The 18,351-nt window shown below is 40.8% G+C and overlaps 2 protein-coding genes and 1 long non-coding RNA gene across 5 annotated transcripts in view; 1 reads left to right on the plus strand and 2 right to left on the minus strand.

Annotated features, from left to right (window-relative positions):
• The window catches only part of LOC137472695 (AF4/FMR2 family member 1-like), a 27,917-nt gene extending 23,558 nt beyond the window's left edge, over window positions 1-4,359 (minus strand). The window contains exon 1 of the mRNA XM_068188022.1: window positions 4,355-4,359. The gene's annotated coding sequence lies outside the window, so the exon portion shown is untranslated. The remainder of the gene's footprint in view (window positions 1-4,354) is intronic.
• The window catches only part of SMARCA5 (SWI/SNF related, matrix associated, actin dependent regulator of chromatin, subfamily a, member 5), a 23,185-nt gene extending 6,852 nt beyond the window's left edge, over window positions 1-16,333 (minus strand). The window contains exons 1-17 of one of the 3 annotated variants that reach the window (XM_068188012.1): window positions 16,064-16,333; window positions 13,685-13,759; window positions 11,301-11,467; window positions 10,275-10,375; window positions 9,537-9,637; window positions 7,397-7,576; window positions 6,900-7,055; window positions 6,666-6,797; window positions 6,326-6,394; window positions 5,857-5,966; window positions 4,799-5,025; window positions 3,188-3,309; window positions 2,949-3,101; window positions 1,491-1,623; window positions 890-1,038; window positions 386-505; window positions 45-155 (exon numbers count right to left, since the gene is read on the minus strand). In XM_068188012.1, the coding sequence (XP_068044113.1) occupies window positions 45-155; window positions 386-505; window positions 890-1,038; window positions 1,491-1,623; window positions 2,949-3,101; window positions 3,188-3,309; window positions 4,799-5,025; window positions 5,857-5,966; window positions 6,326-6,394; window positions 6,666-6,797; window positions 6,900-7,055; window positions 7,397-7,576; window positions 9,537-9,637; window positions 10,275-10,375; window positions 11,301-11,467; window positions 13,685-13,759; window positions 16,064-16,207 (2,250 nt within the window). In that variant the 5' untranslated portion in view covers window positions 16,208-16,333. Of the gene's footprint in view, window positions 1-44; window positions 156-385; window positions 506-889; window positions 1,039-1,486; window positions 1,624-2,948; window positions 3,102-3,187; window positions 3,310-4,798; window positions 5,026-5,856; window positions 5,967-6,325; window positions 6,395-6,665; window positions 6,798-6,899; window positions 7,056-7,396; window positions 7,577-9,536; window positions 9,638-10,274; window positions 10,376-11,300; window positions 11,468-13,684; window positions 13,760-16,063 lie in introns of all 3 variants that reach the window. The other 2 variants (XM_068188013.1, XM_068188014.1) reach the window with 2 other exon arrangements.
• LOC137472696 (uncharacterized) lies at window positions 1,620-3,099 on the plus strand. Its single transcript, XR_010998373.1, has 2 exons — window positions 1,620-2,199; window positions 2,389-3,099. It is a non-coding gene; the product is annotated as an uncharacterized lncRNA (long non-coding RNA).
• Window positions 16,334-18,351: the final 2,018 nt, after the last annotated feature.

The raw sequence follows: 18,351 nt of genomic DNA on the forward strand, positions 1-18,351 counted from the left end.
CATGCATATTTAAAAAATTTATTTATTTTGATTAGCCAACTCACCTTGGGTGCTTTTGGTTCACTGACTCGAAGAGCCTCTCTGAAGTAAGCATCCACAGCATAATTGGCTTTTCTTTCTCTTTTAGGTGGTTCAATCCACTCTGTAAATGCCAACTATTAAAACAAAACCCACCACCCCCAAAACCAAAAATTAAGTCTTGCAAGATCATCAGACCAGCTACAAGTTTTAGATAAAATTAGATCTACTTTATTTTAAGTGTTACAAGTGTTTTTATTTAAACTATTTTCATAGATGACACTGTATTTTACCCAGTATCTCCTAAATATGTATGATTAAAACATGCAATTCAGTGCATTCATCCAAAAGAAACTTAAAACATTACCTTCTGTTTTTCTCTGTAGTCTTCCCCTTCAAAATTATACACGCTAGATTCAGTATCCATAGTAAAATTCCTAAGGGAGCTTTCACCCATCTTTGAAAGTTTTTCATTCATTTCCGCAGTCTTGGACAGGAGATACAGAAAAGAACAGTAGCCATTTGGATAGTACTTCATTATTTAACATCTCATTCCCAGATAGAACGGAAGCCATTTTGGAAGACATGTCATTATTAAACATCTCATTCCAGAAAGGAGCCACTCTGAAAGGTACTTCATTTTAAAACATCCCGTTGCCAGAAAGAAGAGGAGCCATTCTAGAAGGTACTTGACTATAAAACATCTTATTGACAACATCAGAAAAAACAAACATGATTGAGTAACACAAAAACCCTCTACAGCAAAACCCCTTTTCTCTCCAGCTTGGAATCAAGTTACCATCCAGAAACTCACTATCTTGCCATCACATTTAAATGTACAGGTGGGCTTCCCCTTTTCAAACCTTCTCACCTTCTTTGCCCCTCTTTCCAAAATGTGATCAATATCTTCATCTGTAATCTCACTATCCTTTGAGGCAAACACGTGTGTTGCTCCATGTCTGATCATTTGCAGCATTTCATCCTTTCCAAGTTTATTCAGGTTTTGATCCACCAATCTTCCTAAAGATAAAAACGCTTGAGGATAGCAACTCACTAAAGAGTTTATGTTATGGAAGGAGCAATACAGGATTTTTCTCCCCCTTATATTTCTACATACAAGCTATATATTACTGATTCCAAGCAAGTCAACTAAGGTTACCTTACTTTTCTCCATCTATTATTAGAAAAAGGAAAGGCATTCATTTCCCCAGTTTAAATAAGAAACTGAATGCTTTAAAAAAACAAATCTGACTATATCCCACTAGGGAGGTAAGCAAAAAGTTAGTGAGTAAATGCCTACTCCTACAGTAAAACAAATTTTCAAGTGGATGAGGCCTTTGCACACTCTTTTCAGAGTTCAGATGAGGCAAAAGCAACATTCCTACTGGCTCTTACTGGCTGATTCCACCATGGTTTACAATGGGAGAAGAAGGGAATTTCATCCTAGATACGAAGTGCCTTCATATACTTGCCTTGCTGGATGACTATGGAATCTAGGCGGAGTTTCATTTCTGCACGCTCCACTATCCTTTCTTCCACGGTATTGTCTGTAATAAACCTGAACACCCGGACAGTCTTGGTCTGGCCAATTCTGTGTGCTCGATCCTGCCCAAAACAGTAACAAAAAATTCAGCACTTGCCTTCCAGTATGACAATATACTTAGGTTTAAGATTTTCATTATTTCCAACACATGAATTTACAAAACAGAACAGCACAGGTTACTTAAATGTTTAAGTAACTATCCATGGCTACCCAATATATTACAATTTTATCTATAGTGCAAGTTTGGGTTTTTTTTTCAGTAACATTGACAGTGAGTCTGTCTCTATGTGTCATAGCTAAAAAATAGCAGGTTTTGGGGTTTTTCGTTAAATAACATAAGGAAGAAGACTTGGATGCTTCTGACCTTAAGCAACCTTCTGTAGAATCAAAGCATGAAGAAATCATCTCTGTGCTGACCACAAGCTGCCTTTCTCAAAACCCTTCAGTAGTGCCATGAATAGTTCAAGAAAAATACAATACCCTGCCTCTCCTGACTAGTGAAATATGAACCACTGTGAAAATTAGTGTTCTCAACATACACCTGTAGTGATAGCTGGTACTGCCTCACTTGAGCTATTAGACACCAGTTCCATCATTCTTTTGAAGTAATTTTTGCTAGAGTACTTGAGACCCCACAGGTTAACTGAAATAATTAAAAACATTTCCTCGGATAGGCCTCATTTGTCAAAAAAAAACCAAAAAAAACCAAAAACAAAAAAAAAACAAAAAAAAAAAAAAAAAAAAAAAACCAAAAACAAACAAAAAAAAAAACCAAAAAAAAAAAAAAAAAAAAAAAAAAAAAAAAAAAAAAAAAAAAACACTGGCAGTTTTTAAATAGCTTTGCTTTCTTAGGTAGTCACTAATGTCATTGACATGTATCCAGAATGGAGATGCATCCAAATCTACTTTAAAAAACCCCTAAAGACAGTTGCTAAAATGAGATCCTTCCATTACCATCACCACAAAAGCAGTTTTTGAAAAGTTTAAATCAACTTTATCATATTCTCAATATCACAGGAAAAACAGTGCAAACACATTCACCTCCACTCCCCACAACAGTAAAGCTTTAAAGCTTTATAGTTTCGGGATTAACAACTGAGATTTAGTTCATTTTTACTTATCCAAGTAGGCTATTTGCCTTTAACAATACTAAGAGGTGTAGCATACACCCAGCATTTCCCACTGCATAAAACACTGTATAACTCAAATGTGACTAAGGACTAATGGCTCCACAAAGTGGAAGCTGCACTTGAAGTGAAAATTGGTCTTACAAATCCTACACCTGTGCTAAAATGGGAAAATACCGATTTATTTTGGAAGTACACATTTCTAGCAAAGTTCAGTGAGAAAAAGAAAAGAAAAACAAAATTTCCATCTGGAATCTTACCATAGCCTGGAGATCTACTTGTGGATTCCAGTCTGAATCATAGAGGATTACAACATCAGCAGTAGCCAGATTGATTCCAAGACCTCCTGCTCGTGTACTCAACATGAACACAAATTTTGAGCTGTCAGGATCGTTGAATGCATTAATGGAAGCCTAAATAAATGAAAAGAACATCAGTTAAACAAAATGTTTTACAAGTAGTATTTTTACATAAATACAATCCTTAAAATTGTAAATACCTGTCGCTCATTGTGAGGAGTTTGTCCATCCAGTCTGCAATATTCATAGTTCCTCCACATACAGTAATCTTCCAAGATATCTAGAACTCTTGTCATCTGACTGAAGATTAGAACCCTTGAGCCTGTTTGGGTAAAAAGGTTTCTTATGCTTTCACCAAAATGTAAGATTAAACAAACTCTCCAGTCTGCACTACCAGAAAAGGAAGGAGGGCAATTCCACATACTGAGAAGAAAAGTAGTTCGAATTTCAGACCCCAAACTACAATGCAGGGCTGCAGCTGCTGCTGGCACAGCACATCCATGCCATGGGACACATTTGTCTTACTCTGATATGTCACTGTGTAATTAATGGCTGGCTTTTCCCTTTCATTTTGTGTTGTACTCCTTAAGAAAAAGTTCCCAGACACAGCAGAGTAAGGCGGTAACACAAATATAAAAACATCATCGAGTATAAATAATAAAATTTTGAAGTATTTGTTTGTTTTGGATTTGAGATCTCCAGAAATAAAGTGAATTCTTCTTAAGTACTTGTCTGTTTACTTACCTGCCAAGAACAACTTAAAAAAAAAAAAAAAGGAAATATTCAGTACTTTAGGTATACACACTCAACCATTTCCAGTCTACTGGAGAAATTTAAGTAAAACACAGGATGTAAAAAAGTTTCTACTTCCCTTTGCTCTTTGGACTCTAGGGTTAAATCTGAACTCTCTTGTTTAAGATGATAATTCGATTTGAGACCAGGCCAGTATTAATTACAACACCTCATAAATAAACCTCCTAACAGGAAGAAATCAAGATCGAAAAAGCACAGTAACCACTGAATTGTTTGGTTTTTAGTCTTGAGTTATATGGCCACAGCTGCTTGGATGTTACCAATATACAAAGTACAGTTTATTTTTAAACTACAGAAGGCTGAGGTTTGGACGTGGTTTTATTTTTCCTCAAAGTGTCCCCACTTACAAACTTATGTCCATCTTCTTTAGTAAAGTTACTACTATAAGCATACTCAAAAAATAGTGAGTTAAAAATTGATTCCAGTGTCAAAAACTCTGTGGCAAGCGAGTTTTACAGTAATCCATTTCAAAGCTTTGTCCCTACTATCAAATAACTTTAAAACAACTCAAGAGTTCCCCCATGTCTGAGTGTTTATATAATACACAGAAAAACCTCAGGTGCTGTTCAAAATCACATCTAGCAAGAAAGACCAACATTTCACCCAGGATTTGATTTGAACTCTGTATGAGGACTCTGAATCTGAAATGGTCCTTCATGGCAAATCAAAGGTGTGGCTAAAATACTACATAATTATATCTCAAATAAGTAATAAGACTAAGAAAGAAAACTTAAAGCCCCAATCAAATGATGTTTTTATGGTCTCAACTTAGGATCAAAAAATTGGAAAAAAATTTTGGGATAAAAAAAAAAAAAAAAAAAAAAGAAAGTAATCAAACCACTTCAGCACAAAAAGCCATAATGGGACTATTGATCCAAGCTGGTATCATACTAGAAACCAACAATAATCCTGGCTAAAGTCTGCTGGTTTTTGCTCAGAATACACAAAAACATCACTGAACCAAAAAACTCTCAAAACCCCAGAAAGGAGATGCATACCTTGTTCTTTCAACTTAGGTAGCAATTTGTCCAGAACTACCATTTTGCCACTGTTAGTGACCAAATGCATGTCTGTTGTGTAAGGTGGGCCAGGCTCTGCTCCATCAAAGAGGTATGGGTGATTGCAGCATTTTCGCAGCTGCATCAGGATGTTCAGCAGTCTCATCTTGTCCAGCTTCCCAGCTGAGTTCAGGATATCTATATCCTTCATAAGGATTCGGGTATACCTACAGCAAGGAAAGACAAAAACCCTTCTGTTCACTCTAAAATGAAGTCTAAAATGAAGCTAGGAGATGATTCACAAGCTGCATCTTTTGCTGGTGCAGAGGGAGGAGGAGGAAAGGTTTGAATGGGTGTAAGCCAGGAGAAGACTGTGGGAGACAGAACCTGCCCTCAGCATCATGGCAGCCATGGGACATGGTTTGGGTGTCATTCTTTTGCCTCTGGGCAAGTCAGAAATGTAGCACAGAGTCACAGTATCGACTGGGTTGGAAGAGAACTCTGCGATCACCGGTTCCAACCTAAAGCTAAACACCACCAAGCACTGGGTGCCACGTCCAGCATTTTCTTAAATAACTCCAGAGATGGTGAATCCACCACCTTTCTGAGCAGTCTATTCCAATGCTTAACAACCCTTTTCATTAAGAGATTCCTCCTGATGTCTGACCTGAACCTCTCCTGGTGTAGTTTGAGGCTATTTCCTCTTGTCCAGTTGCGTGGGAGAAGAGGCCGACCCCACTTAGCTGCACCCTCCCATCCAGGAATTGTGCAGAGCCAAAAGGTTCCTCCTGAGCCTCCTTTTCTTTAAGCAAGAAGTTAAGCAAGTTTCCTTAAGTCTTTAAGCAACAGTAATTGTCAAAAGCTCACCCTACCCTTCATTTAATCAGGTAAATCTCCCTGAAATGCACGGTTCTGTCATAGCAGTGTCACAAAGAAATAGGTATAAATTGGGAGTACACCACAGAGAATAAATCGAATTCCACACAACCTTCAAGTCACAGACAGCACATTCCTTCTGAGCTTTAACAACAGCCCAGTCGAGCACATGCATTAATTACCATTCTCGCTGCATTTTGCTGAGGCCCACATAAATTTTAACTTCCTTCTTTGGAGGCAAGCTTTTCTCCACATCAGCCTTGATGCGACGGAGAAGGAATGGTCGTAGCACCTGAAAGAGGTCAATCATTACATGCATTTTGGAAACTGAAACACTGATCAGGTCAATGGACAAGTCAAAGAGCAGATATTCTCTATAACAGATACAAGACCTATTATTAGACAATCTGAAAAAAGACAACCTATATGGAGAAATTATTTGCTATACATGTGCTTTATTTGAAAGACTCAAAGATTAGGTCAAAATCACTTTTCGTATCATTCTGTGTCCTTTGACTTAATTTTGCTTGACTGAAAATTTGTGGAATAATCTCTCTCATCCAAATAGTCTGTCATAAGAAGCATTAGAAGAACTGCTTAGGATTTAACTTAGGTAAACATAACACTTGTACAAAAGGCAAAAGGACTCACCATATGAAGGCGCTCCACCAGTTTCTGATCCCCTAGACAGTTGTTGGTATCAAACCACGAATCAAAATCCTGTATCAACAAAATCATCAGTTTTTAAGAGGCTTCCTTTCAAGGTGCAATAGCATCACAATGGTGAACGAATACAACTCTCATATAGCCCGGAAGTAAAAGAACAAATTACCCTATTTGGCCTATTTTACAAAAAGCTTTATAACACAAGTATTTCTAACTCAATCTATCACTTATAAGTAACTGACACCACTAACTATACATATCCAGGTCTATTTTCAAATCAGGAAAACCAGCAAAATGAATTTGATTAGCAGAAATGAATACTCACTTCAGCTGAGTTAAAGACATCTGGCAAAAGGAAGTTGAGAAGTGCCCAGAGTTCATGTAAATTGTTCTGAAGTGGAGTTCCAGTTAATAGCAGCCGGTTGGTAGTCTTGAATTCCCTCACAATTTCTGATAACTGAAGGACATTGAGACACGACCAAATATAAAACATTACTAGTCCCCACACCACCACCTAAATAAGCCACACAGATCTCTTTTTCAGTGTAAAATAAATTACCTTTGATTTTTCATTTTTAATCCTGTGGGCCTCATCTATAACAAGGTATCTCCAGTTGAACTTTTTGAATACTGACTTCTCTTTGATAAGCATTTCATATGATGTTACACAGACATCCCATTCTCCAGGCAGCAACACATCTCTTACAAAGGCAGCCTAGATAACAAAGTGACAGCTGGTTACTGAAGCTTTGTCAAATTTAAAGCAAAAAGAACACAGCAGCACTGTTACAATTTTCCTGGCCGTGTCCTGCCTTCATAAAAGGAGACTGTAAATCTTTGAAAAAGAAATTATGAATATAAAGTGATGAAGCACTATCAGGGCAACACACACATGAATTCTAAGCTGGTTATACTCCAAGTAGGCAGCATTGTAAGTCTTAAACCACTACAAATCCAAGTAACATCCCTCTCCAGGAAGGAAAGGGAAAGGACAGCAAGATCACATGCTGGATTTACACAGGAACACACAGAAAAAACTACCATAGCCCAACTTACTCGCTGGTCTTTGTCACCAATCAAACAAACTGCTCGAAGTGTTGGTACCCATCTCTTGAATTCATTCATCCAGTTCTGCAGAGTGGACTTAGGAACTAACACCATGTGAGGTCCAGGAATGTTTCTGTAGTGTTTCATATAGCCAAGAAGAGAAATTGTTTGCAGTGTCTTCCCAAGACCCTGTAAGACACAGTAATGTGTTAGAAAAAAGAAAACCTCTCAGAAAACCTTCAAGAAAACCCAAGAGTGAGCTCTGAGCACAGTGTGGAAGGCACAGAAGCCCAAATGAATGAGGGAGATACAAAAAGGGTATCAAAGTCTTGGTTAGGAAAAGCTTGCAGGGCTTCCCACAATTCATTATAACAAAGTAGCAAGAGTATAATTTTGGAACCTTGGATTATGAAGTTAGAATTTTGCCTTACCTTTCAAGTAAGACAACTTGTTAAAAGTACAAGGAAACATTATTTCCCAAAACTTTATTTCGTAGACTATGGTGTACTCAGGTTATTTAGAGGTCAAACTTTAAAAATTGGACTTAGGTATTCTCTTAAACTTGACATAAAGTGAATAAATTAAGAACCCTTAGGAATTTTTAATTTATTAAATTACTTAAGTATTAATAACACTGTCACCACAATATTATATACTGTCATATATGCTGTCATATTTTGTATATATTATGTTATTAATGCTTCATAATTGTAAATATGTTCTAATTAATTTTTAAAAGGAGGCTTCCACAGGCCAGAAATTACATCAGTTCCTGTGAGGAAAGAGCCAAACCAGTGTAAAAAACTGCATATCTCAAAGAAGAAAACAAATACTGAGAGTCTGGTATAACACGGTATCTTCAACATACAATTTTCAATAAAACAAAACTGAGGAAAAACTGAAAAACCAGATCATTCCTATACTTTAAGTAATTCAAAAATATGATTCAAATGCACGGGAATTAAAAACCCCAAGCGCCATCAGCACAAGTCATTTCTGTTTCTAAAGTTCGAGCCTTTGTCTTCAAAATAACCAAAATGCACCGGGTACAAGATGTGGAAAAGTGTTTATAGGCTGTGTGAAATGCATTAATAACTTCAAAACAATTAATACCTAAGAATAAACAAAAAAATATTTAATAATATTTAATCTCTTTAACACAAAATGGATATTGGAATACCACAAATCCAAGGGCTTATAAAGCCTCTGAGGTGTTTTTGTTAAAACAACCCTCTCCACTTAGCCAAAAAAAATCCTCTATTCATAAGCATGTATGTTTAAAAAGACCTTGATGTATTTAAAAATGAAGCATGTTACTGAACAGTAATTTAAACTCTTTTGTCTTTAAGTTTTATTACACAGAAATTACAAGATATGGGAAATGCAATACACTGAAATTAATTAGATTTTAGTCTTTTGTTTCTTCTTTTCTACTCCTTATGAAAAAGAGATACAACTAAAATTGTTAAGGGGACAAAACCACCTGCAATTGAAACTACTACAATTTCTTCTGCAATCATCCCTTATCTTTCGGGAAAAAGAATAGAAAACACAGGCAAAAGCTACTATGGCCAGTGCCAACTGAAATGTCCATGGTCATGATGTATGAGAAATTTTAACACAGCTCTCTAGCTATGTCTATCTTTGCATCATTTTTTCAAGAGAATTCCCACTCCTGTAGCTGTTCTGTGGACATCAGTCCATAGAGGACACTCATATGCTAGTTTCTACACATGGCCCTAAAAATAGGAATTGTTTCCACGTTTGATGCTCTTTTCATATGACGCTCTCCTCACAAGGGCAGCTGAAGAATACCATAACAAAACACCTGCAATTTAGAGAGAATGAAAACAGAGGACATGTCGTTCTGTGGAACAACTCCCCTCCACCAACTTCATGTTCCTAAAGGTTGACAGATTCCCTTTCCATATGTCTATTTTCGAAACCTGCCTGCACTATTTATTTAAATTAAAATACCTTTGATACTTTTATAATTAATGATTTTAAACACAGTAGAAAAATAAGACTGGCTAACTATATATTGCATTTTGTGTTATTAAAACTCCCATATATATACACACTGCTGGACTAAAATGGCATTGTATTGCATGTGTTCTTAAGTGATCCTAAACACAGGCTCTGTGCATACCATTTCATCTGCCAGGATGCCATTGATGCCATTTTCATACAGAGAAATAAGCCAGTTCAGTCCTCGGATCTGGTAATCGCGCAGCTTTCCCCATTTCACATCTAAAAGACATCAAAGAATAGACTAAAATATACACAAAAACTTCAGAAAGAATTTCACCACCTGTTGACTGCTAACTGATAGTGATTACCAAAGCTACAGAACAAAATCGAGTAATAAATTCATGTAATAAATTCAAGGACAATGCAGAGTGGAGACAGCAACATATTAATTTTGTTTCTGCAAGTTGCTGCAACAGTTTGTTTTCTGCAAGAACCCAAAGCACATAGAAATTCTAAATCCATCATCGCTGTCAAAATCAGAACACAGTCAAACATTACAACAACAGAACACTGAGTACTATTAAATTAATTGGAAGCTGTTAGCTGCTTTATATCAGAATATAGGTTACACGTGTAAAAATAATAAGATGACTTAAAAACTCTTTCTTATTAACTGAAACATAGCAACTGGATTTCTAAGGGACAAGACTCACTGGACCATCGTTCTAGCTGGAATGAAAATAAGCATTTCCTCAATAATACATTTTGTACCATTAGCTCAGTGCTGGATTTTTTCCTCCCTCTCCTGTCCCACCACGTTATTTCATTATCCTTAGAGAGTATGCAAATCAAGTTTATTTTAAACATTTTTAAGAAAAAGAACAGGGGTGAGAAAAAAAAAAGGAAGGAAACACACATGATGGAGATTCTTCAAATCGAGTGCAGACATTTGTTGTCTTGGAGCTTTCTGTTAACAGCTCCTCATCCTCTTCCTGCTCTGTTCTACGGTGCCGATAGCTGGAAAAGTCCAAGAAAGTAGAAAGTTTGTGGACAAACTGAAAAGACATCAAGTTGCTGCAAAATTAAATTTAATGTATTGTTGCCCTGTTCTTTGAAAAGTTTTACAGTTCTTTTAAAGGTTTTCTATGCCTTCTGATATTTACATATTTTTACTAGAGTTTCTCATGTACTGTTCATGTAAATAATGACTGTTTTGCATTCTTCTTTGTGGGAGGAGAGAATTGATGGACTGTTCGTTGGACCAGTGTGCTTGGAGAGGTGGCAATTTCATCCTCCAATCCACTGTCACTTTCAGAATTCTATGTATTGCGAGGTCAGAAATAAAACTTCCTCTTTTTCTTCTTTTGGATCTTAGAGTGAGTGCGCGAGTTATTTCCGTGTCGTAGTGTGACAATGTACATCAATGTATATACTGCAATACAGAACGCTAACACAAAAATGAATTTCTAGCAACATTCTTCACTAGAATTCATGTTCAGCAGGCTCAAATATCAGCCCAAACTGACTGGACAGGGATTAATGTGTGCATCAGTACTGGCCTTTTAACTACAAGACAGGGAACAACACCGCATTTAAGTTCTGCTGCACCTGCCAAACACTGCAGCCACATAAGCTGCAATGAAGGCAATCCAAATTTCTAGACTTACAATTTTCAAGCTGCCTGCAAGGTGTTGCATAGTGATGCTCTCCATTAGCTCTTACAATTTAGAGCCATGACTGCCTTACTTTTCTGCCCCTGCTTTTCTTCATGCTGGAAAGCATAAACACAAATCTCCTGTAACTCCTTAAGCAATCCTCAACTTACAGGTGGGCAGTTGAAAAAAAGGCGTACACACACAGACGCAGGACAAAAGCTTAGCAAGTTCAACTTCCACTTTTAAAGTACAATAAAATCTTATTTATAGTATGTCTCATCACTCACTCGCCAGCTGACAGTAAATTCTGTTTCTCATCCTTCTTTATTCGTGGACGTCCAGGTTTCATTTTTAAAGGTGAAGTTGGAGTTTTCTGAGCAGCAGGCTGAATGAAATGAGCAAAGAGCTCAGTCTGCTTCAATAGATACTCAAATCTGTTTGCTCTGTCTGTTTGCTGGTGACAAAAGAAAATTAAACGGAATAAGTGTGAGACATTCGAGTATGTATTAATTCAAAAGAAAAAGCAAACAAATATTTTTTCAATATCGATTCACTTTACTTTATACACATCACTACAACACCAAAGAAGAGATGAGTAACATCAATATACCTGCTGCTGACAGATTCAATACTCTTTTGTGAGGCCAAGGTTCATCTTTGCTATGCAGCAAGATCAAAGCTGTGAGACAGACCTGTGGCCAAAACTAAAATCTGACTTTGGCACAAAGATTGCACAAGTCTCACTAGATGAGGCCAGACTCCCTTTAACAACTTACTCTAATCAAAAGTGATAGTCCCACTCCTAGAATTTTTCCCCTATGCATCACACACAGGATTCTTCATTCTACTAATTCATTTTAACCAAACTGGCAACAATTGCTCCCTACTGCACTGGTGACCTGCCTACTTAGTGAGATACAGCACATCCCTGTGCTGTCAGATAAGCAATAGAGTTGGCATCAAAGGGGGCAGTGAGGACAGAACAGCTCATAGCCACAAGCCAGAACATCTGTTTCAGTAGCAGAGACCTTAGATATGCTCAGCCTAACTCATCAGGCTGCCCCCTTTGATAGGAGTTGCTATTTCTACTCTGCAAGAAAAATTACAGCAGACAATATTAGTATCTGAAAGGTTCAGCTTCACTGAGACAGATTCCATTTGGAATCAACACACCCTGCCAAGGCCACACCAAAACTTTGAACAGACAAACAAGCCAAAACCAGCTTCAGTAACTACTAAGGCTAACAGTAACCACTCTGACATTCTGCCATCTGGTAGTATAACCTGGTATTTAGCAACTTGCAGCAAAGCTACAGGAAGTCCGTTTTCTTAGTAAAAAGGAACATATGTTCCAGGCTTCTGCAAGAGCAATAGCAGCTCTGTGAGTGTTTTCCTCCTTAGTGTGAGCAGATCCTGCACTATGGAAGAGACAGGAAGGCTAACTGTTAGAGAATAAAGAGACCACAAAAGAGATCTCGATGTACCACAGAGGACTCAGACTCGCTCTAAGGGTATTTTAAGCTTGAATGACAGAGCTACAATCCACATCCACAAAACTGAAGTTTTCATGTCTATTCTTCATAGGTTTTGTTTCTTTACTTTGTAGGAATGTCTGAGGTTTAAACTAGGTAAGATCTCACTACCATCCAAATTGCTGACCCTTATTTTTAAGTTTTTTTTTTTTTTACTGGCTGTACAAAAGAGAAGTAGAAGTGATGCAGACTGCATTGTAGAAGGTTCCTCATTCTAAGATTTAAGTAAGGAATCTTCTGCAAGCTTTGGCCCTGCACACACATCCCCACACTTGCTTTCACTGCACTTGAGGATGCTCTTTTAAGGGACTAAAAAACATTCTCTATGTCTTTTAGACAGCACACAGTAAAGAACTGTACTCTGCAACCCTGAGCTATCCTTATACCAACAGAGATGCTCTTCCCATTTTCTTTTTCAATGCATCTCTAAAACACAATTGCCCTTGTTATTGTGTCTGTCTAAAGACTAAAGGAGAGGATTCCAAATTCACATCCTTCAGTGTGCCACAAAGTAGCACAAAGAAATATGCAGAAGATGACAGGGTTATTTTCAGTGGAAAGAAGAAATAACAGAGGAAGCAGCAAATTATAAGAATCAGTTTCACTTTCCTATGAAGGGAGTCACAGACACTGGAATTACAAACAGGGAGAAAGGCAAACAGGGAGCAACTGAGAAAGAAACTGCAATGAGATGGTGAGGAATAGACAACTCCATCTCTTGCATTTTATATATAAAAGCTATGAAAAAATAAAAAACAAGGAAAATAACAAATGTTCTCCTTTCTGAAGACTCTAATTAAAGCTTCATAAAGAGATTCCTAGAGAATCTTTCCAGTTCTGACTGAGAAGCTAAATGCTCAACTCTTTATAATCCCCCTTGGAGGGACTGCTCTGCAGGTAACTTTAAAATGCTGGAAAGGAGAATGGCCCCATGAGTGTTCTTCTGAATATTTTTTGTTTCAAATTACTTAAATATTTTTAAATCCCTAGACAAATCTTTATAAATCCGTTTAAGATATTTCAAACAAGCAAACAGAAAACTCCAATCTATTTTAAATAATTGGAGTACTATTTATCCAATCTATTTTAAATAATTCAGTACTAATGAATAGCTGTACACAGTGCCAAATATTACATACCATTTTCTCTTCATATGTAGGATCTGTTTCCTGGATTTCTTTTTGCTTTGCCGGAGATGCATCATCAAAAGACTCCTGAGATGAAAAAGAATTAAGAAGAAATATTTCTAAAAAAGGGAAGATACCCATCTAAAGGAGAACGCGCCTGTTTCACATTTTATCAAAGCAGCAAAAGTTGGCTGTAGCACCTGATGTGGATAGATAGTAGTCAGCTCTCTATTATTTCCTATGCAATTACTTGGAGATGAATCGAAGATCCCTGCCACAGGGTGAGGGACAGAGCTGGGTCTCTGTAATCTGATTTAATTCCATCATTAAAGCATCACATCAATGTGAATGAGGGAGACAGTTGTGGTCCAGGAGATCAGCATGCCACTTCTAGGGTGCTGAGCTGAAGCTGGCTCTGATACAGACTGTGAAACCACCAGCTCTGATGTAATTTCAAGGTTTTTGCCAGATTACCCCAATCCCTCATCACTCTGTATTAAAAGAACAAATCTAAACAAGAATCCACACTGCACTTTTGTCCTGAAAGCTGAGGAGGAGTTTAGGAAACTGTATTTTTCTCCTACGTAGTTTACTAAATTAAATAATGTTTATCACCCATGGTACTGCTAACAACAGAAAAAACAGCTGGCTAGGAGAGAGCAGTCCTCCCTCATGCCCTTCCTGCCAAATCCTTAACATACTGCCTTCAATTACTCTTTTGGATCAGGGCTTTTTTATCCTTGTCTTTTCTGCCCTTAGCTTAACTCTTTCCACATCATCACCCCATATGCATTTTCATCTTCTGTTGTTAAAACTAAAAGCAGTGAGATGATCCTTCCCTGATAAACAATGCTAAGGTAACATATAACAAAATGACTCATGAAAGGGTGAGAAAATGAAACAAATGAGATGCTCTCAAGTGTTTTTACCGTTTATTTAACTGAGTTAAGTAAGTATGGGGCTAAATTCAATCTTTACTGGCCAATACAGAACAAAGGAACAGGAAAAGTAAGGAACAAATGAAACAAAGGCTGGCAAGACACAGGATGTTCGTCAGTGGGTATTTCCTCACAAGCCTCTGGCAGGTGAGGCATGTGGAAACAGAAAAATCCTAACACAAATGTTTAATTCACAAGTCGGAATACAAAGAATTGAGCATAAGAAGTTGTGGCTAAAGCTTTTCTGAAGTTATAAGCAAATCCTCTTACTCATCCATCACCGGACTGAGCCAACACCCAGTAAGCACAAGCAGAAGACCACCTGAACTTCTGTTCGCAATTCCCCTTTCTCCCACAATGCCTAACCTGGAAAGCACAGCAGCAGAGCGGCACTGGCCATCCGAGCTCATCATCTGCTGCACAGATGACAGAACCCTGCAATTTAGCTGGAGACCAGAGAAAACAGTCCTTCAGATGCTCAGGGCTCCAAGGCATTCCAACTCAAACTTCACTGTACGCTAGGAAATCCCTTCCCAAGGTAAAAAAGGAACGGAATTGGCAGCACAGAGAGCCCTCGCACACGGGCACCGCGAGAGCACAAGTTTCCAGCCTGCACACGCTAAACTCCAGCCTGGAACTGCCCTATTTCTGCAGGTTCGAGCAAGATTTATTTCCCACAGTGCTTTGGCTACTTGATCATCCGACAAACATGGCATTTGCAAATTCATTTAGAACAAGCATGTTGAACAGCCCAGCGTGACTCAAGAGTACAAAATAGGCAGCGCTGAAAGCAGGACCGACCAGTTTCCTGCTATCATTAAAGAAAAAATGCTACGATAGAATTAGCATCTCCAGGCAATCACTTCCAACCCCTTGGAATTTCTGGAATATATGCACCTGTTGCCGAAACAACCCCTCTCACAACCCTCACACCGTCTTCCTCCCACTCAAAAAAAAAAAAAAAAAAAAAAAAAAAAGTTTTGAAGCACTTCAGCAGACAAACATCGCCCATGCGTTTCAGACGCCGGGCTGGCTCGCCGCTGGAGCAGGAAGCGCAAAGGCCGGGCAGGGTCTCGGGGAAGCAGGAGCAGACAGAAAGCCTGCGGGTGCGCGGAGGGCTCCTGCTGCCCCGTTTAGAAAACAAATAAGTGGCGTGACGCGGCCGCAGCGCTTTCTTCCCCGTGTCCCAGCGGCAGGATGAGCGCGACCACCTGCGCGGCGAGGAGGGGGCGCGGAGGGATGGGACACCCCCGGACACCTCCCACCGCGCCGGGCCGCGCTCAGGGCGAGAGAGAGGGTAGAAGGGAAGGCGGCGGGAGCGGAGCGCGGCCCGGCCTTGCCAGGTGCGGCCCTACGGCCGCTCCTCCATTGTCTCCCGCGGCCCCACGCGGCCCGGGGTATCCCACCTGCCGCCGGGGGAGCGGGGGGACCCTGCCGGGCCAAACCGACTCACCTCCATCTTCATGTCGCCCCCGGCCAGGCCGGCGGCGCAGGGCGGCCCCGTCCCCGCGGCCTCGCCGATGTTGGCGCCTGGTGGCAGCGGCGGAGCGGGCGGCTCGTCCGGCTGCGGCGGCAGCGGCGGCTGCCCGGCGGACATGATCCCCGCCGTGAGGAAACGGCGCTCCGCCGAGGCTTGGGCTGGCGTCCGGCGGGCTGCGCGCTGCGGACAGGCGAGGGCGGCAGCCGGTATTCCGGCAGAGGAGGAGGCAGAGGCGGCGGCCTGCGGTTCTCGGTTCTTGGAGCGCGGCCGGTGGAGGGAGCGAGGCCCGGCCCGGCCCGTCCCGGCGGGAGCCGCCAAGCAGCGCGCGAGCCGCCCCGCGAGCCCGCGCTCGCGAGACTTCCTCCCCCGCGCGGCGGGGACGGCGGAGAGCGAGCAGCGCGCGCCGCCGCCCGTGGGGGCGCTCCCGGGCGCTCCCGGGACAGCGTGCTCTGGTATCCGCCGGGATCCCATCGAGTGTGCGGGGCCCCTGAGGCCGGGCAGGGAGCAGAAGTCGTCTCTGTAACTGCGGAGTCCTCACCTCCCTGTGATTTAGAGCCGTACGGGCAACATAAGGTCAAATCTGGGCAGGCATCGGGTTTCATACCCTGTGTAAGATCACAGCATATTCCGAGTTGGAAGGGACCCACAAGGATCATTGAGTCCAACTTCTGGCCCTGCACAGGACATGCCCAAGAGTCATACCCTGTGCCTGTCAGCATGGTCCAAATGCTTCTTGAGCTCGGTGACCACTTTCCTGGGGAGCCTGTTCCAGTGCAGGCTCAGCCTCCCCCTGGGGAAAGGATTTTTTTCCTGACATCCAACCTCAATTTCCCCAACACAACTTCAGGCTGTTCCCTGGGAGTCCTGTCGCTGTCACCACAGAGAAGAGCTCAGTGCCTACCCCTCCTCTTTCCCTCAATCTGTAACTGCAATGGGGTCTCCCCTTAGTCTCCCCCAGGCTGAACAGACCAAGTGACCTCAATCGCTCCTTACATGGCTTCCCCTCAAGGCCCTTCACCATCTTCACAGCCCTCCAGGAAAGGCTCAGGAATCACCTGAGGAGTTGAAGCCATGCTCTGGCTGGAGCCCCACAGCAGCAGTGCCCCCGGTGCCGCCTCATGGCTCAGGCGCCTCCAGATGGGAGCGGCAGGGGGACGTGGTTAAAGCAGGTGACAGCAGTGTGCTTCAGTAAGTTACTGAAGAGGCAGCTTCAGGTTGCTGCATGGGCTCCTCATCTCTCCATGAGGTCTGGGTAGAGGGACTTGAACATTCACAGAAAGGGTGTCACACAGAGCCACCCTCTCAAGTCTCCTGCTCTCACTTGCTCAGGTTGATGGAACCAGACCAAGTTTGTAGGTACTGAAGTACAGTTTTGTAACCACCTGAATACAACAACAGTGTCTGCTCCCAGCTTGAAGCATCATGGCCTGCAGCACCCTGCTTTAGGATGTGATTGCGCAGATCTACACCTGCAATGCCTTTTGCTCATGGGAGGAGGGCACCTCCTCACTGATAACCTGCCAGGTGCCACCTACCAGAGCGTGCATCCCAGAACCCTGGAGTGCATGGAATAGGATGAAACTGAACAGGAAAATCTGCTTAAGAACACTACTATTGCACTCAGGTGTTAACAGAGGCTGTCCAAAGGGCCAGACCTGAGCTAGTCAAGCAAAAGTCCCCTGACTGGTTCACAGCGTGGACAGCCATGTTCTCCGCAACATCTGAATTGCTCTACACATCTTCTCCTGCAGATTTGTCACACCTGTAGGTATTCCAGCAATAGTCACAAGTGTTGTCAGTGTAGATGCAGCCACTGAGTACACTCCATAGGTTTGTGAAGCTACATCTTCCACATCCTGAGAAACCATTGTAACCTGGAATGTAGCAGCAAAACAGACCATCTTCATGATGATTATTACAACCTTCATTCCATTGTCTTTTATTACAGACATCCTGTATTGTTTTTTGAAGTTAAAATTATTAGCTTTGACATTTCCAAAAGATGGTGTCACTTTTTTCTCCCAGAATTACTCAGAAGAATAAATTCCCAGAAAAAATCAATTTTCCTACAATAGGATTTCTCAGCTAATCACAAATTTACTGACATATTTTTCCCACTCCTTGTTGTCATCTCTTATCACAGATGAAAACTCTGTCCCTGAGCTTTGCTAAATGCTTTTCTCTTCATTCAGGGACACAGCTTGAACTTTTAAAATACATGCGGCAGCAAATTACAAATTAAAATAATTGTGTTATTTTAG

This window comes from Anomalospiza imberbis, chromosome 4 (assembly GCF_031753505.1).
Source record: "Anomalospiza imberbis isolate Cuckoo-Finch-1a 21T00152 chromosome 4, ASM3175350v1, whole genome shotgun sequence".
NCBI classification, from domain to species: domain Eukaryota; kingdom Metazoa; phylum Chordata; class Aves; order Passeriformes; family Viduidae; genus Anomalospiza; species Anomalospiza imberbis.